The sequence below is a fragment of the Pantherophis guttatus genome, chromosome 2 (genome assembly GCF_059756535.1).
Source record: "Pantherophis guttatus breed Tessera chromosome 2, ASM5975653v1, whole genome shotgun sequence".
Lineage (NCBI taxonomy): Eukaryota > Metazoa > Chordata > Lepidosauria > Squamata > Colubridae > Pantherophis > Pantherophis guttatus.
Window position 1 is genome coordinate 170,155,277 of NC_142064.1, and position 20,997 is coordinate 170,176,273.

At 37.7% G+C, this 20,997-nt stretch overlaps 1 protein-coding gene across 1 annotated transcript in view; it reads right to left on the reverse strand.

Annotated features, from left to right (window-relative positions):
* Positions 1 to 546: 546 nt before the first annotated feature.
* Positions 547 to 20,997, reverse strand: part of CFAP52 (cilia and flagella associated protein 52) — a 31,696-nt gene continuing 11,245 nt past the window's right edge. Inside the window, exons 6-14 of the mRNA XM_034408092.3 lie at positions 19,159 to 19,275; positions 8,048 to 8,148; positions 6,733 to 6,903; positions 3,432 to 3,580; positions 2,806 to 2,951; positions 2,304 to 2,455; positions 1,671 to 1,773; positions 1,332 to 1,443; positions 547 to 1,078 (exon numbers count right to left, since the gene is read on the reverse strand). Of these exons, the coding sequence (XP_034263983.1) occupies positions 897 to 1,078; positions 1,332 to 1,443; positions 1,671 to 1,773; positions 2,304 to 2,455; positions 2,806 to 2,951; positions 3,432 to 3,580; positions 6,733 to 6,903; positions 8,048 to 8,148; positions 19,159 to 19,275 (1,233 nt within the window). The 3' untranslated portion in view covers positions 547 to 896. The remainder of the gene's footprint in view (positions 1,079 to 1,331; positions 1,444 to 1,670; positions 1,774 to 2,303; positions 2,456 to 2,805; positions 2,952 to 3,431; positions 3,581 to 6,732; positions 6,904 to 8,047; positions 8,149 to 19,158; positions 19,276 to 20,997) is intronic.

A 20,997-nucleotide genomic window follows, 5' to 3' on the forward strand; every position in this document is an offset into this window, starting at 1 on the left:
AAGACCTTTCAGAGCTTTGCTTACTTAATTATACCACCGAAGACAAAACCTTTGAATTAGTTAAGCTTAAATCGTATTTGTAGGCAAATGTTAACCACCTCATAGAGAGTATTTGGCAGTTAACTGGGGAAATGTCAACAATTTTTCCCCATCCCAAATAACGGCATGTTGCAATTTGTTTCCAGCACTTCATCTTGCATCGTTTTCCAGTATCCTTTCTATTTTGAGTGGGAGAATGAAATGACAATTGAACAGGTACATCCCGCTACTTTACTCCTATTTATTAGAGATGAGGGGAAAATACAGACTAGGGACTCCCCTGGAGAAAGAGTTGTACAATACAATACAGGCAGTGCATGCAAGAGGCTGGTCATAGGTCTGTGAAAGACTCCTGACTGAACTACAACTGGGGGAACTGAAGACCTAATTGCACTATAAGGAATTTTTACATATTCCTCTCTGGACAGAGCCTGTTGGGATTCACAGTCATTGAAGCACTGTATCACTGAATCAATATATATTCAAACCTGTTCCAAATGTAAAACCTTTATGATTCCAAGTCTTTTGCCTTTTTAATGAAAAAGATTTAAGGATGCTTACACAATAGATTTGTACAACTTCTAATTCACTGTGAAGGAGGGAGCATGACAATATATATATATATTAACTAACATTTCAGACATCAAACATTATAAACATAGTACAAATATACCAAAATGCCATATAATTAAATAATTGAAACCAATAAAAACAATGGTAATAATAAACAGGTGTCTTTTTCAGACTAATTCACTTCTGAACAGACCAATTAATGACGCCTTTTTAAAAACGGTACCAAGTCGAACAATTATTTAAAGGCAGCCTTAAAAAAAACACAATAGAAGTAGCAAATATTTTTAAGGATTACAAATGTAAGGATATTTCCAACGAAGGATAGCACCATCAGCACTTACACTCACAACTAATTTATTGCTAGGACAGATCTTCAGGCGGGTGATGCTGCCGCTATGACCAATCCCAACAGAAATCACTTCACCTTCATTATAATCCCACACTTTTACTAGATGGTCATCACCTCCTGTGGTATAAAGAAGAGAGAAGACTATGTAAAACTGTCACCACTCTGCTTACTGGCAGGCATAGAACTATAGCAGCAAGATATGGTAGAGAAAATTTCAGTTTTGGTTTCTAATCAGCCAATGGTGTTTTCTTTGGATGGCCTCCATTCCATGTTCTATTTGCTGTGAGAAGGAGCAACTCTATCATTAGGGGGGGAGATAAAATATATTCAAAATGATTGATTATTTTTTTTTTAAAAAAACAAACCTTACCAGTCACAAAATACAATCCATCCGTTGTAATATCCATTCCATTGATAGAACCAGAAAGGGAGCCCTCTAATTCTCTGATTGGGGATCCATCAAACACTTCCCAGTAACCGATCTAGAATCCAGAATAAAATTGACTAAAGGAAGGTCACAGAACACTACTTTTCTACAGTGATTAATTACAATAATTGGAGTCATGCAACTGGGTGTGATTTATTGTTATTTATTCAAATTTGTTATAACCACCCAACTCCAATAGATTCCAGACTGCCAAAAGTTTCTTGGATTGCAGCAGCATAGAGAACGAATGAATGAATGAATGCTTTAGCTTTATGTTCTTACCTTTCTATCTGTGCCACTTGTGATAAGCTGATGTTCATCAGGGTGATAGCATACACATTTGAATAAAGTATTGGCCAATATCATCTGCCGTCTCATGAAGTGGCTAGGGGAAAAAAATCAGCTTCTGAAATTACATTTAACTAAATACCTTGACCTTAGGAGCTGCTCTAGTATTTTTGCCTCAGCCAAAGAGAAAAAAAAAAACCAAACAAACAACTCCTAATCTAAAACCAATATCTTGACTAATCTAAAAGCTAAATAGAGTTAGCCTTGATTAGTATTTGGATGGGGGGGCCCTCTGGAGAGCCACAGTTGTATCCTAATATAAGAAGTTGAACTAATATTTAGGAACACCGCAAAAACATGCTGCTTCTCTATCATGCTAAGAAAACTGCATGGAAACATTCAGGAATCAATCTTAACCCAAAGCAACTTTGTATTTACTACTGATCTGTGATGAAGGAAATAATTGTCTAAATTTCTAATACATATGAAAGCATAAGGGCTGTCTGCTTTTGTCACACAATATACCCAAGTCTGGCCTCTGTCTATGATCCAATTATCCATTCTATGGAAAAGGAATTTAACTTGGTAGTATAACTAAGACATATTTCTGTGCAAAAGTGATCTTACACAAGATCCCAGATAATGCATGTTCCATCAGTGCTGGCTGTGACACACTCCTGATTATTCTTCTTTATCTTGATGCAAGAAATAGCAGATATGTGTTCCTTCATTACTTCTTCTAGCTTGCGTGTTTCCTTCCCAACTTCCCATACTCTCACCTAATAGAAACATTATTTAGCATTCAAGCCAAAATGAAATTTGAAGGATCTTGAGGTTCATAGATTTTGATATTTGTGGATTATAATTTGTGGCACATAAATATAAATCAATTATTGTCATACAGTAGCATTAAACATTAACTTATATCTCTCACCCTCTTTTAAAGAAAATGCTATACTTGGTTTTTATTCATGTGACCAACCCATTGCTGGTTTTTATTGCAGCAGCATAGAAATATGTTTAATAATAGTCACTACTCAGGTTGTATCTAGCATGGCTGAATTATCATTTAATATTATATTCAGAGCAGAAAGACATACATGTTGATGAAGTCTGCAAGACTCTTTACCTGACCTTCACCACCTCCACTGATTATTCTTTTGCAGTCACTTGTGGTAGCCACAGCTGTCACACCCATACTATGAGCATGCTCAACCACGTACATCAGTCGCCCAGTTTCTGGGGTGAAGGCACGGATTTTTCCATCATTCCAAGCTAACACAAAATAAAAGGAGTTTATTAAGAGCAATATATCTCTTCTTTTTCTTTCTCCTAAAGTAAGATTTCTGTAACTCAGTGGTCAGTACAGCTGATTGTTCAATCTCAAGAGCAAATAATTTGAAGAACCTATTCCTTTTAAGAAAAATATGCAGATGATGGATAAAGCATATTTTATCTCTTATCATGAGGTGAGCCTCAGCAATTTCTATTTAAGTCAACAAGGCTGCACAGTATAAACCAGCAGGGATTAAGCAGTTCCTGATGCCAAATTATGAAATTGAGAATTACAGTTCAATTTAATGGTTCATCCCTATCCTGCAACCTTACCTTCTCTTAATGCAGACAAACCATTTTCAATGCAGTACTCTAAGAATTTAGCAAATGCTGGATTGGCCTTAATATGACTACTTAAAACAGAAGAATTCATGATTGATACAGTCCTTCAATAAGCCAGACATTCTAAAATGCTTATACCTGAAATGATGCTTTTGCCATCCCGCATGAAATCTATGGCATGACAAGTCATATTGGGGACCGTAATCCGTAGCAGCTCCTTATTTTCAGGTGTATACCATACACGAATATCATTCTTGGAACATGTGGCAAACAAGTCAGATGTACCACTATAGGGTGCAAATAATAAAACAGACCTGACTATTGCTGCTTCTACATTTAGCAATTTACTATTGAATCTCAATAACTAAATTACAACACATTAAAATTACAATAGACCTGTTACAACAGAGCCACTGGATTTTTACCTAGAATTTTTGAAAATTCAAGAAACTTGAAAAGTTTGATTCCAGCTAAAATATGAGTTTCATATTCATATATAAAGCAACTGACAACTGTATATTAGCTCCTTTAAAACTATTTTAATTTGAGGAATGAAATCTGGCTCCTTTTAGCATATTTGGAATAATAGTTTAGAAATTAATAGCAAGGCGAATGTCACAAATTTTAATCCTTACCCCAGGAAGGCAAAGGATACAGTACTGTTGGCTTTTTGAAGTTGTCCTGATCAGGAAACAGCTAGAACTATGCTTTAATGAGTTAGAATATATTAATGTTGCAAATTAGACCCACATTTCTCCTTCCACTTATTCCATAGGAAGACAGTGAGAAGCCAGTCTGAGTCTCTGCCTAATACTTTCTCTTGTCCAGGATTCAAGGCACGCTTCTTCATATTTTCTGAATAGTTTCACCCATATCACTTCAGGGCTCCCTCCAGGAAGTGCAGTAGTATCTGCCTTACTTTTTAGGTGGCATGAGCAGGTGAACCTAAAACCATTAAGCTGGAGTGCTGCTAGATAAAGACAATTCTGGTCTACTCTGGAATAATATTACAAGAATTGGATGGTTCCTTCAAGGAAAACAGCTTAACACATTCTCTACTGAAGCTTTGGAACCTAAAACCATTCGCTGAAATACAGCTTTGAAGTTGGTTGCAGAACAGACAATCCCTCTAATTCTAATAAGTTTGTGAACTGAAAGCCTCTATAACCGTGATGGCGAACCTACGGCACGCATGCCACAGGTGGCACGCGGAGCCATCTCTGCAGGCACACGAGTCAACGCCCAGGTCAGCTCACCACGCATGCCCGCACACCTCCTGCCAGCCATCTGATTTTCAGGTCTTTGCTGGGAGATGCGCGCACATGCGTGGGGTATGGGGAGGCCATGCATACATTCACAGAGGTGGGGGGGGTGTGGCGCTGCCATGCCCTGTTTTTGGTCCCAGGAGGCTTCAGGGAGGCCTGCTAGCACCAAAACAGGGGTCATGTGCGCCTGAATGAGGGGTGGGGGGAGCGCGGGGTGTGTGCACATTCATGGGGGCGGGGCCTATGGGGGGCATTGCATTATCAGTGTTGGCATGCACGTGCACGTGTGCTTTCGGCATCCGAGGAAAAAAAGGTTCGCCATCATTGCTCTATAATATGGAGTTTCAGTATTGCTAGGAAACCCAGGTTTGAAGACACAGTAATTCTCACTTCACCACAGTTACCTGATAGATCTTTGTAACTCCTTTTAGTTTAATAAATGTTTTCAATCTTAGCTTTGAATCAAGCAGCATTCATTGCTATATAGTGTATACCAATTCATACATTCATACTTACTATGCTATTCACTTTTGGTCTGAGGCCCATCCCAGAACTGAGATTTGCAGCCTAATGAAGGATTTCCCTTCTCTTCCATCCACTGGGAGGAAATCCTTCATTTGGCTGTAGGAATAGAGTTAAAATCCTGAAGAATGGGGAAAGTGGAGGGGAAATCCTTTGCTAGGCCACAGAAACAAACCCTCCCAGGGCCTCCCCCATTCTCCCAAGGCATACCACGCTCTTTACCTGGGACTCCATCTCCTTAACAACCCAGAAGATCACTTAATGACACCTACGGAAGTGCTGGGATTGCAGTTGTTGAGTGAAGTGGTCACTTGGGTATCTCGCTTAATGACCACTTCACTGAATGACTTGAGATTCTAGTCCTAATTGTGGTCATAAGTTGATGACTACTTGTATCAATAAATAAATGTCAGCCAACGGAGCAGATTTCAGCTATTTGTGAGGTCTTTTTTTTTGTCAACTGATCCAGTCTGGCTCAAGAATGAGTTAATCAAGATGATTTAATCAATGGCAAGCAGACCTTATCTATAAAATAGTGCAGTTTTAACTGTCAGTTAAAACTGTTAAAACAAAACTGTTTGTTTGTTTGTTTATATTCAATATCTATAGCCACCCAACTCCACCAAGTGACTCTGGGCAGCTTACAATTCTAAAAATATAAAACAATTAAAACAAATCAAAAACACTAAAATAATAAAAGCATCCACAAAATAAATAAGTATAAACTGCAGCTATCAGAATCATCCACATGCTGTTTTTTGTTTTTTTTAAATGAGGACATTTAATAGTTTGATCTAAACAATAATTTGGAAAGATACATCCCAAATTATTTTGGGAATCATGCCAAAATACATTTCTCAACATTGCCTATAGATCTAGTTGTAGAATTGTGTGGAATAGAATCTGGAATTGTGTGATGTATATGTCAAATTTTACATAAAGTAAGAAAACAGAAACATACTGATGGTTCAAAATGTTTGAAATCAAGAAGTAAGACAGATTTAAAGGGAGCTTTATCAAATAAGGCCAGCAAAAAGTGTCTTTTTTTACACTCATCTTATTTTTCCATTCCTTCATCGTCCACTATATTTCTTTTCAGATCACCTTGCTTTTTAATAAAACATACCTAACTCAGAGGTCTGAGATTCTATTTGATTCCATGAATATCAGGGTGGGTGGGGGGAAATCACCAATTGTGTATGTGAAGACTGTTTCTGGATTTTAAGTAAATATACTTATATTTCTCCTGGGAAAACAATTTTATTTTCTTTCTTATACACATCAGTTCAAATATGATCAAAATAAATGCAAAAGATAAGTTTGCATAATATTAGTTCTGAATATTTTATTGAACAGATACAAAAAGCAGAATACCGTAACCACTGAAAAGTAGAAAAACTACAAAAGCATCAGACAACACAACAAATTCTATAGTTTGCTCTGCTTCTTGCATCTTCCAAATAGCTAGAGTCTCCAAATGACTAAAGTTCACTAACTAGTTAATTCCAATTATTATTATTTTTCTTATAAATTAAGGGGAAGGATTACTTAAGCGCATGCTTACCTTCCTAGATGAAAACTATCGCAACTACCATACATTCAAAGCCTTTTCTATTTGAACAGGAGAGAAAAATTCTTTGACTTATACTTACTATGGGAAAATTATATCATTGATAGCATCATTATGGCAAGTGGCTATGAGCTCATCCTTAAAGTCAGAATATGAGAATCGGTAAATCTGCGACTCATTGGTGCCCACAAAAAATTGGTGGCCCTGGCCTCGTGGTGTGATGGACGTGATCGCACCTTCCAACTGAACTTTTCTGTAAAACAAAATGAAAGATTTGCACAAAAGATAAATGGGTTTCTGATGACTCAATCTTCCCTAGTTCTAGGTTTTTTTTTAATTTTCACAACTTTTCTCCCTTCAATGATAGCGAATGTTAGTAATCTCAGCAATCCAGAAATATTTTAGCAATAGCAATAACATTTAGACTTTTATACTGCTTCACTGTGCTTTTACAGTCCTCTCTAAGTGGAACCCTGACATACAGAGTCAGTATATCACTCCAACAATCTGGGTCCTCATTTTACCGACTTCAGAAGGATGGAAGGCTGAGTCAACCATGTGCCGGTTAGGATCAAACTGCTAGCAGTGGGCAGACTTAGCCTGCGCCAAAAACACTCTTCTATATTCTAACCACTGTGCCAAAAACACTTTTACTTTTAAATCTAAAGGTTAGAGTGTAATTATTGTGTGGATTTTTTCCTCTTTTATTAATGCTATTTAATGAATTAAAAAAGAATTTTGACATCTCAGGAAAGAATTGCTAATATTTTAAATAATCTATTCACTGAGATTGCTTTATTTATTGCACAATTAGCATCCGTGCATGTTAAATTGGTACTTCAAAGATGAATTTTTGAGCTGAAAGACATCACATTAAATTAGCAATTATATCATGCTGTGCTCTTTGGCATATTTTTTGCCCTGTATGCCTCCAAAATTGCAGTCCTCGGTTGCTGAAGAGTGTCCCAGGTACCCTGGGAAAGATCAAGCCTCCCCTTCCCCCAGATAGATAAATCTAATGTATTTCATCTGAGACCCTATGGCACCCATACCTTACAGTTCTAACATTAACAAAAGCATAAAGGGAGCGGGTCTGAAATGTGCTTTAGATCCCACACGTCTCTGACTTGGGGCACGGAAAGAGAATGTATGTTATCCCTGAAGCTACGATGCACAATTTCCCTGGAAGGGATATTTTTCTTTTAAAAAATGGAGAAGGGAGGGAGGAGAATGCTATTCTTCTCTCTGTTTGTATGTCAGCATAAGCCTATCAAAGCTTTGGATAAGGTGGCTCATACACCTATAGATCTCTCCATGGACGCAAAATAACTTGTTCTCTTCACCGTATGGACTTTGTACATAATAATGTCCTTGCCCAAGAAAATTCAAAAACTCACTTGATTATTTTATATTTGGATCCTGAGCAAAGGGCTAAGATTCCAGCTCCAGTGCCAATGACCAAGTCACCCACTTTCAGCAAAAGCAAAGCTGTGACTCCCTAAGAAAAGGCAAGATGAAGATATTTAACTTATTTAGATGCTAAACAAATCACTGTATTTTTATACATTGACAGCTTAATTCAATATAGTATTCCTCTTGCTCACCAAGATGGCATGTATAGTAAGCAACTGAGATTATCAAATCTATTGAGATCAGCTAACTGTTTTGTTATCTTGCTGTACAATTATGTCATACAAAAGATCTGTCATTCCCTAAAGCTAAACATGAATATACTTCATGCTAAATTTCATGCATCTGGGGCTATTCTCTAAGACAAATTTAATTTAACAGTCCTGAACAGTAACCATCTTACTTAGTTACAGACTGAGGCTGAAGGACAGTGATCGAATGATTAGTCAATATGGAGTGAATTTTCATGAGTACCAATCTAGTTTATCCTTCAGATGGATGGATAGACATATTTCTGCAATATTTATGTCACTTTCGGTTACGTTCAAGCTTATGTACAGAAATCACTTAAAATAAAAATTTATAAACCAAGAGTGAATAAGCACACACATAATAGCACTAAGTCATCTTAGAAAGAGTTAAAGATATCAAACAAAGAAAGATGTTTCAAACTTTACCTTTAATGCACTATTGACTTTTAGGACACACAGATTCACACAATTTATAAAAACCTAATAAATTCCATGGGTTCTTTCAAATGGCAATTTTGCACTAGTGGAAAGCATTTTACTTGTGCATAATGAAACATTTGCTTTTTATCAATGCCACACTCCTCCAAAGTTCTGTGGAGGGTCAAGTATCAGGAAATTTTTGAAAGCTATAATAGGCAAAAGTATTAATATTCTGCTTTAAGCTGTTTTATGGCACCACAATCACTGTTGAATAAAATTTTCTATCAATTCATACAAATACAAAACTTAGTTCAAACAAAATAAAAATTGGAGCCAATAGATGTTTTTAGGAGGGGGAACAGTCCATAAGTGATGCTAAAATTATGGAGGCCCTATTCCCATTTCCCATTGAATTTCCCATGAATGGCAAAAGCCCATGGAGAGAAGCCATTGGGAAACCAATGTACAACCAGGCTGCGAAAACATGTGGACTTTAAAATGTCTAGATTTTAAATGGTGTAAACAGGTAAGGAACTGATGTTTTCAATCTAGACCTAGCAAGATTGTTCTAATCAGTTGCCCCAACTAGGTCAGCAGTTTTTGGACAGTTGTCCAAAAAGGAGTCCTAACTTTAACTTGCAGAAAATATCTCAACGGAAGTTAGTTGTGGCCAGTCTATATCCAGAAGAGGCTGTAGCTGGCAAAAGATACTTTGCCAGATTTTCGGTAACATCTAAATCTCTGAGGGCTCACAGTCTGCAATATTTTAAAGGGAGCATGATTGATTCAAAAGAAGTTGAACTTCAGTCTCTTGAATGGCCCTCTTACCCAAATACTTCCATCTTATTTTAGCTTCGATTTATTGGCCCCAGTTCTAGCCACTGATTCAACCATTTCACTAAATCAGATGTATAAATCTGCTAGTGTGCTTAAGGAAAATAAGTTAACAAAGGAGAAGTAAAGACCATGGAACATTCCTATATGTGTCCACTAGTTCTTGCAGAAATGTCTTTATTAGTCTTTCCCAAACTAGTACTATCCATATATGAATTATATGTTCACCAAGCCCAAACATTTTGTCCCTACTAGCTTTAGAGTGATGAAAGTTACAAGCCAGTAGAATATAAGGTTGAACATGACTGATTTTGTATTGTGACTTGCATCTCCAAACAGGCATTGCACAGGTACTAGAAGCTTGTGGGCAAAGATAGCCATGCTATATTATCATTTGTCCATGCACAGTTTCAGATGTAGCATTTTTATTTGATAACATATGCACAAGCTGCAACAATACACTAACAGCATTATCTTTTATTAGCTTTTGGAAATGAATAGACAGGACTTGAATAGAGTTGAACAATCATGAAGACTGAAAAAAGGCAGATGATAATGACAGAAGTCCACATTACATTAATTTACATAAAGATTGTTGTCATTATATACTTTTTAAAATAATTTTCCAAATCAATTTAATAAGCAATTTATCTCAGTACTTGTTTCTAAGTTGCCTCAAATTATCCTTTCCAGAGCTGTCTTAGCAAATAGCACTCACGATGAGCTTCCTTCCTTTTTGATCGCCTTGACTCTTTTTGATAGATACTATTTTCAGCAACAGAATTCCTTTACTATCCACAAATTTAGCAAACAACATAAACACATATCAGTAAAGCTCCATGCTTCTAGCTGAACTGAATAGCTTCTCTCCAACTATGTTTAACACTTTTACCCAGCCTATTTCATTTCATCATCCACTACTTCTTTATATTGCAAAGGACCACCTATAACGGCACTGGATCATCAAGGGAATGCCTGTAAAGGATGATCTCTTTAAAATTCTGCTATGGAAATGCCCTTTTAAAATGAACAGATGTTCATGTTCACATGAGGTTACACACATTAGGGGGGAAATCAGCTTTTGTGCTAATAGTCTGATGAGGAATGCTCTTTTCCTTCAGCAATTATCCAGCAGCAGGATTATCTTTGAACACAAAGCTTTCTTAGGGGGATCAATCATGCTTTACAAATCTCTAAACTATCAACTGCCCATCCACTCTGTCTCAATCCACTGCAGCACAGTAGTCAGGTGAGTCTGAAATGCCTTCACAGCTTTGCCATGTAACAGGTGATAAACTAAGAAGATCTCCACTGACAGATTTTGACTACATTTCTAGATACAGCTTTAACTGTCCTAGGCATACTAATTTTAAATAACTTGGATTCAATTTTTTTTTTTTAATTCCATCAAAAAATATACTTCGATTATCATTTTTCCAACAAAATCTACTGCCAACAGATTAATTTCAAGGTTGTTCTATACATCATTGCTAATAGTCAGGCAGCTATATAATACACAACGCTGATAATGCTCAGCAACTCATAGCAATGATGCAGTGTTTTGCTTTCTACTTTATTGTGCCCCTTGTAAGTTAAACATAAAGGCTGCTGGAAGGTTTAACATTTATTTTATTATTTACTTGTTACACAAAAAAATCCTAGCCTTGATTGCGAAGGACATCTTCCAAGGCAAAATGAAGCTCACTTATTTCCCTGTAGGAAAATGAAGCTTTGCATTCCATATTCTAATTACTTTCACTCAAGTGGTTTCACATAATGTAAACACCTCCATAAACCTCTTTTCACAGCAAACAATCATTTCCTTTCCGTGGGAATAACTAAGGTAAGTTATCAGCATTTAAAGGAGTTTTATTTTACTGATTTCCAAAGATTTTGATGATCAATTTACACCAAAACGTAATTTAAAGGGTGTAATTTCAAGAGATGTATTACATGTCTCTACATTCTGTATTTACCCTTTGAACTAAACTATGTTTGTTTTTGAACAAACCATAGTTTGTTGAATAAGGCAAAAGCTTATTATCAATGTTTGTTTGGACAATTCTTCATTTTTTTTTTTCATTTTAGCTGTCATTGTTTCACAGTTCTGTAAAGGCTTGGACATGACATAAAACCAGACCAGGAATAAGCCAAGAAATTATAAACCATATGTCTCATAATGTATCTCAGCACTAAGCCACAAATATACTAAATAAACCCAAAACAATCTTGATTCTAAACAATAGTTTACTTTCTTAAAACAAGCCATGGTTTAGTCATTAGCCCAACCGACAATCAAACTACACTGTAGCTAACCATAATATAAAAACCTAGCAATTATTAAACTTAATTTCATCCATCTGTGTTTTCCAATAGTTAAGTAGTGGTGTTACATAAAAACTCCACTGTCTTAGTGTTGCACCTTCCACTAATGTAATGACAAAATCCCAATGATTTTAATAAAAGTTGATTATATTATAATTGAGTATTAGGGGTGCAAAAGAAATCCACTATGCATTTGAATGGCTTTTGTTATCTCACATGTGTTCTTTTCAGATCATTAAAACACATTTTCAGTAATGGATGAAAACGTGCAGCTCACGGTCAAATGTCTATAATTTTTAGGCATTTGGAATTTATATAATGAACTCTGCCAACACTAGAAGTGTATAGTTTGAAATAACCAATTGCATGAATTCCTTAGTGATACACCTCCATGCCTAAACCAGCAGCTGAACATTAAACAATATATTCCACGCCTTTACAGAAATTCACTTATTTTTATCAATGTCGTGTTATGTAACACTGCATATGAGTTCATGGATTGATTTGCATCACTTTTCACATCTTCAAATCTTTTCCTGTTGCTTCTTATAAAAATTGCAGATAAAATTCAACATTCATCTCCTACCAATGGTTTTTTAGATCCACTGAAACATAATATTATCTGAGGAGTAGAGCATAATGAATGACCACTATTTGACCATCTCTTTGCAGAGATTGAAACATCCATATAAGAATTATGATTTAGCAATTTCAATCATTATTTGCATTGAAAACATAGCCTTTTGGGGGGGACAAAGTCACTTATTTTCCTTTCGTTTGTTTCTTTCAGTGTATATTGGTGCAGTTTCTCATACTAAAAATAAGTTGGAACAGCTATGAAAATAACACAGAATAGATGAATAACAAATTTAAGAAACCAATTTAAATTTCTCCTCATCCAGTATTTTGATTGAAGAAGGAGGGTCAGTTATACAGTAAAGCTGTTTTTTTTTTATTATTCCATTCCCTGATTTACTTCTTTAAAATAGGTCTTCTGCCTGTAATGATTTGAACTAATGTGTCTTGGGTTTTTAATTCAGGAAAAACCAGGCAAGAATTATTAAAAAATAATTTGAAAGTTGTGTGGGGAGAATTGTGTTTTCTCATGGAGCTCAGCTGTGATGTTCTGTTCTTTTTTCTCTCCTATACTTCAATAAGCTATATTAATCAATCTCAAATATGCATGAATTGACTCCAGAGGATACTCTGTGGTATGTATGTGCTATATATATATATTCATAGGTTGCATATGCTTGACTATTCAGAAAATATGTTAATGACTTACACTATTATAAACATTTTTACTTGCGTCCTTAATAATTATTTTCTAAGGCAAAGAATCATCGTCTGCCTTCATAATTTACATCCGTTCCAGTCGGGTTTCAGGCCTGGGCACAGCACGGAAACGGCACTGGTCGCGTTGGTAGATGATCTCTGGAGGGCTCGAGACAGGGGTTGCTCCTCTGTTCTAGCCCTGTTAGACCTCTCAGCGGCTTTTGATACCATCGACCATGGTATCATGCTGCACTGGTTGGAAGAGTTGGGGATGGGGGGCACCGTGTTACGGTGGTTCTCCTCCTTTCTCTCTGACCAGTCGCAGTTTGTGTTGGCAGGGGGCCAGAGGTCGACCTCGAGGCCTCTCAGCTGTGGAGTGCCTCAGGGGTTGGTCCTCTTGCCTTTTGTTCAACATTTATGTGAAGCCGCTGGGTGAGATCATCCGTGGCTTTGGGGTGAAGTACCACCGGTATGCTGATGACACCCAGCTGTACATCTCCACCCCAGGCCACCCCAACGATGCCCTTGAAGTGATGTCTCAGTGCCTGGAGGCTGTGCGGATCTGGATGGGGAGGAACAGGCTCAAGCTCAACCCTTCCAAGACTGAGTGGCTGTGGTTCCCGGCATCCCGATATAGTCAGCTGACTCCATCGCTGACTATTGGGGGCAAGTCTTTGGCCCCCTTGGAGAGGGCGCGCAATCTGGGAGTCCTCCTGGATACGCAGCTGTCCTTGGAGGAACATCTGACGGCTGTAGCCAGGGGGACCTTTTGTCAGGTTTGCCTGATACGCCAGTTGCGACCCTTTCTTGATCGGGATTCCATGTGCACAGTCACCTCTTGCCTGGACTACTGCAACGCTCTCTACATGGGGCTCCCCTTGAAGAGCACCTGGAGGCTCCAACTGGTCCAGAATGCGGCCACACGGGTAATTACGGGAGCTGCATGGCGCTCCCACATAACACAGCTCCTGCGCGAGCTGCACTGGCTCCCAGTGGTCTTCCGGGTGCGCTTCAAGGTGTTGGTTACCACCTTTAAAGCGCTCCATGGCATAGGACCTAGTTATCTTCGAGACCGCCTGCAGCTACTGACAACCTCCCATCGACCCATGCGCTCCCACAGAGAGGGCCTCCTCGGGGTGCCATCAGCCAAACAATGTAGGCTGGTGACCCCCAGGGGGAGGGCCTTCTCTGTGGGGGCACCTACCCTATGGAACCAGCTGCCCCCTGAGATAAGGAGAATCCAAGACCTCGGTGCCTTCCGCCGTGCCCTTAAAACTTTCTTTTTTCATCAAGCCGGGCTGGCTTAACATAATTTTAAATTTTTAATTTTTAATTGGTTTGTCATTTTAAACTGGGGCCAAATTAATATATATTCTTTTAATTGTTCTTAATGTTTGTATTGTATGTTTTTATCTGGCTGTACACCACCCTGAGTCCCTTGGGAGAAGGTGCGGTATATAAATTTGAAATAAAATAAAATAAAAAATAAAATAAATTAAAACACTGTTCAAGGGTTAAAGTTTGTACAAATTATATAAAAGTTTAACTGTAAATACAAGATCTAATCTATCATCATTAGCCAGTTGTATGAAAGATGGAAATTGCAATATGAAGTTTCATGCAGCAACCTCTTACTCTTCCGCTAGCTTGGATACCACCAAGATTAGTTCTCCAATGGTGGGTTGCCCCCGGTTTGCACCGGTTCTACAGAACCGGTAGTAAAACCAGCAGGAGGCCCCACCCACTGACCCCGACATCACCAAAACGCTTCTGCGTATGCACAGAAGAGCGCGCGGCCCCACTGCGAACCGGTAGTAAAGGTAAGTAGAGCCCACCCCTGTAGTTCTCTATGTCTTCCGATTTCCCATTTTTTTATGGCAGAAGGATTCATAAGATGCATATACAGGTAGAAAAAGTTGTAAAAGATGTGACCCGGTCAATACTCTGTTCATAAAATATGTATGTAAAAGAAAAATTTAATAAAACTTGTCTATTAAAAAAAAGATGCATATACAGGTAGTCCTCAACTTACGACCACAATTGAGTCCCAAATTTATGTTGCTAATGTGTCAAGTGAGTTTTGCCCCATATTATAACTTTTCTTGACACATTTGTTAAGCGAATCACTGCAGTTATTAAATTAGTAACATGGTCTTTAGGGGAGTCTGGTTTCCCCATTCATTTTGCTTGCCAGAAGGTCACAAAAAGGTGATCACATTATCTCAGGACACTGCAAATGTCATAAATGTGAGTCAGTTGTTAAGCATCCGAATATAAATCACGTGACCATGGGGATGCTGCAATGGTCATAAGTGTGGAAAATGGTCACAAATCACTTTTTTTCAGTGCCATTGTAACTTTGAATGGTCACTAAGTGAACTGTTGTATGTCAAGGATTATTTGTATCTCTGAGCTAATGCATATTCCTTTATCCCACAGGTGTCAAACTCACTGGGTCACGTTGATGTCACGTGACCTATCGTGACTTTTTTGCCTTTGCGGAGCTGAGGTGGGCATGGCCTGTGTGACACATCCGGGCCGCGGCCCGTCAGTTTGACAGCCCTGCTTTATCTATTGCTTTATACTAATGGACATTGTATGTCAATAATGGAGCACACCCAGAGGTGGGTTTCAGCAGGTTCTGACCAGTTCTGGAGAACCGGTAGCTGAAATTTTGAGTAGTTCGGAGAACCGGTAAATACCACCTCTGGCTGGCCCTGCCCCCATTTATTCTCTGCTTCCTGAGTCCCAGCTGATCGGGAGGAAATGGGGATTTTGCAGTAACCTTCCCCTGGATTGGAGACGGAATGGAGATTTTACAGTATTCTTCCCCTGGAGTGGGGTAGGAATGGAGATTTTACAGTATCCTTCCCTTGCCATGCCCACCAAGCCACACCCACCAAGCCATGCCATGCCCACTAAGCCACACCCAGAGAACCGGTAGTAAAAAAAATTGAAACCAACCACTGAGCACACCTGGATGCAAACAATGAGTAAAATAGCTTTTTTTCATGAAAAGGCTATGTATTCCATTCCATGTATGGAATTTTATTCTTGTTCTTGCATCAATTGCATGTACTTTTAATTTTCAAACTCTGTCTTTTTCCAAGGACAGGCTGTCTGAAGCATTCAGAACAGTGCTACAAGTCATTTATACCTTCATTACATCCTGAGCTGCTTGGGAAATTCTTAAGAGTTTTTTCTATTCAGTAGTGAGCTACTTACAATTTCTGAAATTGGAAACACATTTCTAAATTACTTTTTGCTTTCTCCTTGTCTTTCAGAACATGGAACATGGATTCCAGAAGACATTTCTGAGAATGTCTGCAGGTTAGAATAATACAAGCAAATCTGTCTTAGAACAATAACCTAAGCTTCTTTAAATGAAACTTTTAAAAGTCTGACTTGTTTTCTCTGCTGCATTTTTAAAATGAGGATGAGGATTTTCCCTGAAATGGGAAAATCAAATCACCTCAGACAAGTTGCTGGCCATATCATTCCCTTGAGTATATGGTAAAACTTTTGATTTGTATTGGCCAAACTGGACCTGCTGGTGAGCAGGAATATCTTCATTAGGAAATGAAAACCCCTCTATACGTTACCATTCTTCTGTGGGATGAATATGGAATTAAGACAGCTTCTGTTTGAATTATGTATTCAGACAGAATTATCTTTATTTGATTATTTGAATTGTTCCAGTGAGTTAGTCTTTCTTATCTCTCTTAATTCACAAGACTCTCCAAGGGTACAGGCCCCCATCTCAATTCTTGATTTTTTAAAGTTAAAAAGTGAACTACAGTGCATCCAACAAAGGATTTAATTTCTCCCTCTGAATTGTTGAAAATGAATTATGTTGCTATTACTAAGTTTATATTCTAAAGGCAGAGTGACTATATAGAAGTGAGTGAAATGTCAACTAAGGAAGTCTTAGATAATTCAGGACCCCTTTTGTTAAAGAAGCTAGATGTCAGGAAGAACAACTGAAACAATCTGACAGAACAGAATACAAAGATACACAAATGGGAGAACGTTTAAGGGGATATTTAGAACATTAAAAAAGGAAAAGTAAGAAATAATTTATAAAAAAATACCCTTTAGAATCTGGATTAAAATCCAGAGGTTGGGTAAAATATATTCAGAAGCAAAAAAAATGGATTATGGTGACTGTAAAAAATAAAAATGAATTACCATTACCCAATATTGAGCATGGTAAATAGAATTGTTTTCAGCCAGCAAGCTGAAGTATGAGCTAATTGGATATGGGGCCAAGAAAACCATGACAAGATTTCCCATATTGTTGCTAAGAAGAGCCATATGGTGTGGATTAAGAAAGAGTTCATTCTGTCTCCAGTGTTATTTTTCCAGTCTGAACTTCATACATCTCTACTCCAAAATAATATTTGTTCTATATAGATTTCTGGTATAGATGACAGAGATCATATATTATTGGCAGTGGTATGTTTTCCCTTCCCCACCAAAATCCAAGGTTAGCCCTTGCTGCTGACATTAACTTTTAAAAAAGAAGACCTACTGGTACTTGTGGACTTTTTATGTCACATTAAGACGTGACAATTAGCACATCGAGAGATTGAATGTTAGGCTATAGATTAGCCTTACTTAAAAGAATCTGACACTATTTTCTTCCTCATTTTCTTTTTCTCACTGAAATCTCATGTTGTGTTTTCTGTTCATGCCTGGTTTTTTTTTTTTTTTTGCTTTTAATTTATATGTTATGCAAAGTCCGTATTTAATCCTGGTTGATATAGTTTTTATGAGTGATTTGGTTTCAGTTTGAATGCATTTGCCAGGGATGTTTCAGTGCTATTGATACTGATTATGTTTTTACTTTGGTATGAACTGCTATGGTTTCAATTATATTGCAGCAGTAGTGCAAACTGGAATAAACAAATGAATAAATAAATAAACTTTGCCAACAATGGGGAAAGATTTCCCAGTGGGATTGCAGCCAGTGGAGGTACATTAACTTGCAACCGTTGGAGGCAAATAACAATAAATGTACTTTCTGAATTCCTGACCAGCTCAATGAATGCTTGTAAGGAAACCAAGACCAATATGAAAAATGACACAAGACCTATCCAGCTTGCTAGATTTTTTTTAATCGTTTGTTCACATATGCTAATGAGCATAGTACTTTACATCCCCCCTGCTGTAAATTGTTACAAGTATTCTGCAATATCACTTTACTAGCAGATCACCTGTTCTGCATATAAAAATCTCAGCTTGGGCCCCTGGCACTTCCAATTAAAAGAAGGAAGAATAACAACGTTAGCAGCCTTGGGCAAAATGTTATTTATTAGATTTACCTTTCATGCAAAAACTCAAGTCAGCATACACAAGCGCTTCCTGCTCCCATGTTTTCCCCACAACTTTCCTCAGTATATCGAACTGAGAGTGTGCGAACGGCCTAAATTCACCCAATAAGCCCTTGTGGATGAGGTAGACCACAGCCTTGGTCTCCTAGCTAAATAATTTAATCACTACACAACACTGGCCCTCAAAGTTATCAGAAAACTGCTGTCAGTCAGAACTGACAGTAAGGAATTAGATGGGCAAGCGATTGCCATGAAGGTTGAAGCTAGCTCCTTGATATCCCTAATTGTTAGTATTTTTGTTTTATTATGCAATACTATGATTGAAGGAGACTTGTCCAAACATCTCGGATTTCATCAAGAACGTCCTTCTATCATAGCAAGCGGTTGAGAAAGAAAGAAAAAACAAACTGAACTTCCATTAGGTAGTCCAAAAACAGCTACTATACATCAGAGAGTAGCTCATTCTGTGATCCGATAAAAATAGCTCACAAAAAAGAGTCATAAGCTTTGCCAATAGACAGCTAGAATTTGACCAGCCTTTTCATTTACCTGACCTCTGCTGAAATTTAGCTGCTGTTGTATTTAACTTACAATACTTATAATATTGTCTGCATGACTTTGCTCTCTTTAAGCAAGAGGTGGAAAACAACAAACACTTACCAAGCTGTGTTTATCCTTTATTGGGCCAAAACTACTCATCAGTGTACTTTTTGTATTGATTTTGAGGATATCACCAGTGGATGTGCCAACATAGAAGTAGCTGTCATCATCTGCCATCTGGGGAAGATAAGGAAATGGATTAAAAACCATGATTCACACTGTTCATTGGGGTGAGTTAACACTCTTGATAGTCTATAATGTAAATTCCCTGCCTTATTTATACCTGACTTACAGGAATAAAAATTGGATGTCAGCGCATATAAAAGGACTTAGATACCTATACATTAACTATTTGATGTTATGTGTCTATTTCCTTGCTTTATACTTCACTGCTGTATGCCTCACCTTCCACAAATCTTTTATTGATGATTTTTGCAAATTACTAAGCATCGTTTAAGGAAAAAACAGTCATTCATTTAAAATAAAGGTGTTCTGGATACCATTGCAGGCACACACAAAATGAGTAAAATCTCTCAAGATTGCTGACGGTACAGTATTGGGCATTCTTGCTTGAAATCTCAAATCCCAAGATTTCAGACAGGAAAGCCAAACCCTTATAAAATTTGATGAGACCAAAAGATGATGGCCTTGAATGTTTTTCTAAATAAAATTGAAATAATGTTAGGGTCTCATAAGACTGGTACCAAGATCCTCACAGCATCTCACTTGCCAACTTGTTTATACAATAGTACTCAAATGTATTAAATGACAATGTAAGAATCCACATAAAGAAAAAAACCTGGGAACTATTGATTTAACATAAGCTCAGCAATAAAAGCAATTACAACACTGAATAAAACACAATAAAATGAAATTAAAAGGTCTAGACACAGTCAAAGGTCATTGCTTTCACAAAACGACACTTCCAAAGTAGGGCACCATTGTAAAAGATTGCACACAGCCCTTCTATAACTTCAAAAAGTAGCAAGACCCAGCAGTAGTGTCTCATTATAATTATGATCTTAACATACAGGCAGAACAAAAAGGGAAAGGCTTCGATTAGACATTTCATAGACAAGGCTGGGGCTCCATCCAGAACAAACAAACAAACAAACAAGCAAACAAACAAACAAACGGAGCTCAGGTCCTTTATGGTCACTGCAGCAAGACAAAATCAGGACCATGGTTGGGCAAATTGAAATACTTTTACAACAGTGAAGCAAAACTTAAAACAACATTTAGTCTTGCTTCCAGCTTCCTGCATTACAGATAGGATTCTGATTTGGAACAGATTTCACAGTATGATTTTTCCTCCTGTTAAAGATTCGGCAATGAAAAGTTTCATGTGGCTGGCCATAGGCTGCATTTTCGAGTTTGGGCCTTAGTTAGACCATTTATTTCTCTCTTCCTGGGAAGAGGTTGAAAACAGAGGCATAGAATTAAATGTGCCTCCTAGGATATACCAAGCCCCTTGACTCTGCAGTGATACAGTATCTTCCAGAAAAATCATTTCAAAATGTATTTGTAACTATCATTTCAAAATGTCTCAGTGGTTAGAATGCAGTACTGCAGGCTGACTCTGCCCACAGCCAGGAATTCAATCCTGACCGGCTCAAGGTTGACTCAGCTGTCCATCCTTCCGAGGTCAATAAAATGAGAATCCAGATTGTTGAGGGCAATATGCTGACTCTGTAAACTACACAGAGTGGACTGTAAAGCACTGTGGGGTGATATATAAGTCTAAGTGCTATTGCTATTGCTGAGTCTGTTACTTTTGTTGGTTCTTATTGGTGCTATGGTTAGTTATGGGACCTCTCTCCAAAGATTCGAATTGTGTCTAAGAAGGAGGTGACAGCATATGGCTTTGGACACATTTCATCCTACTGAATTAGATGTTTA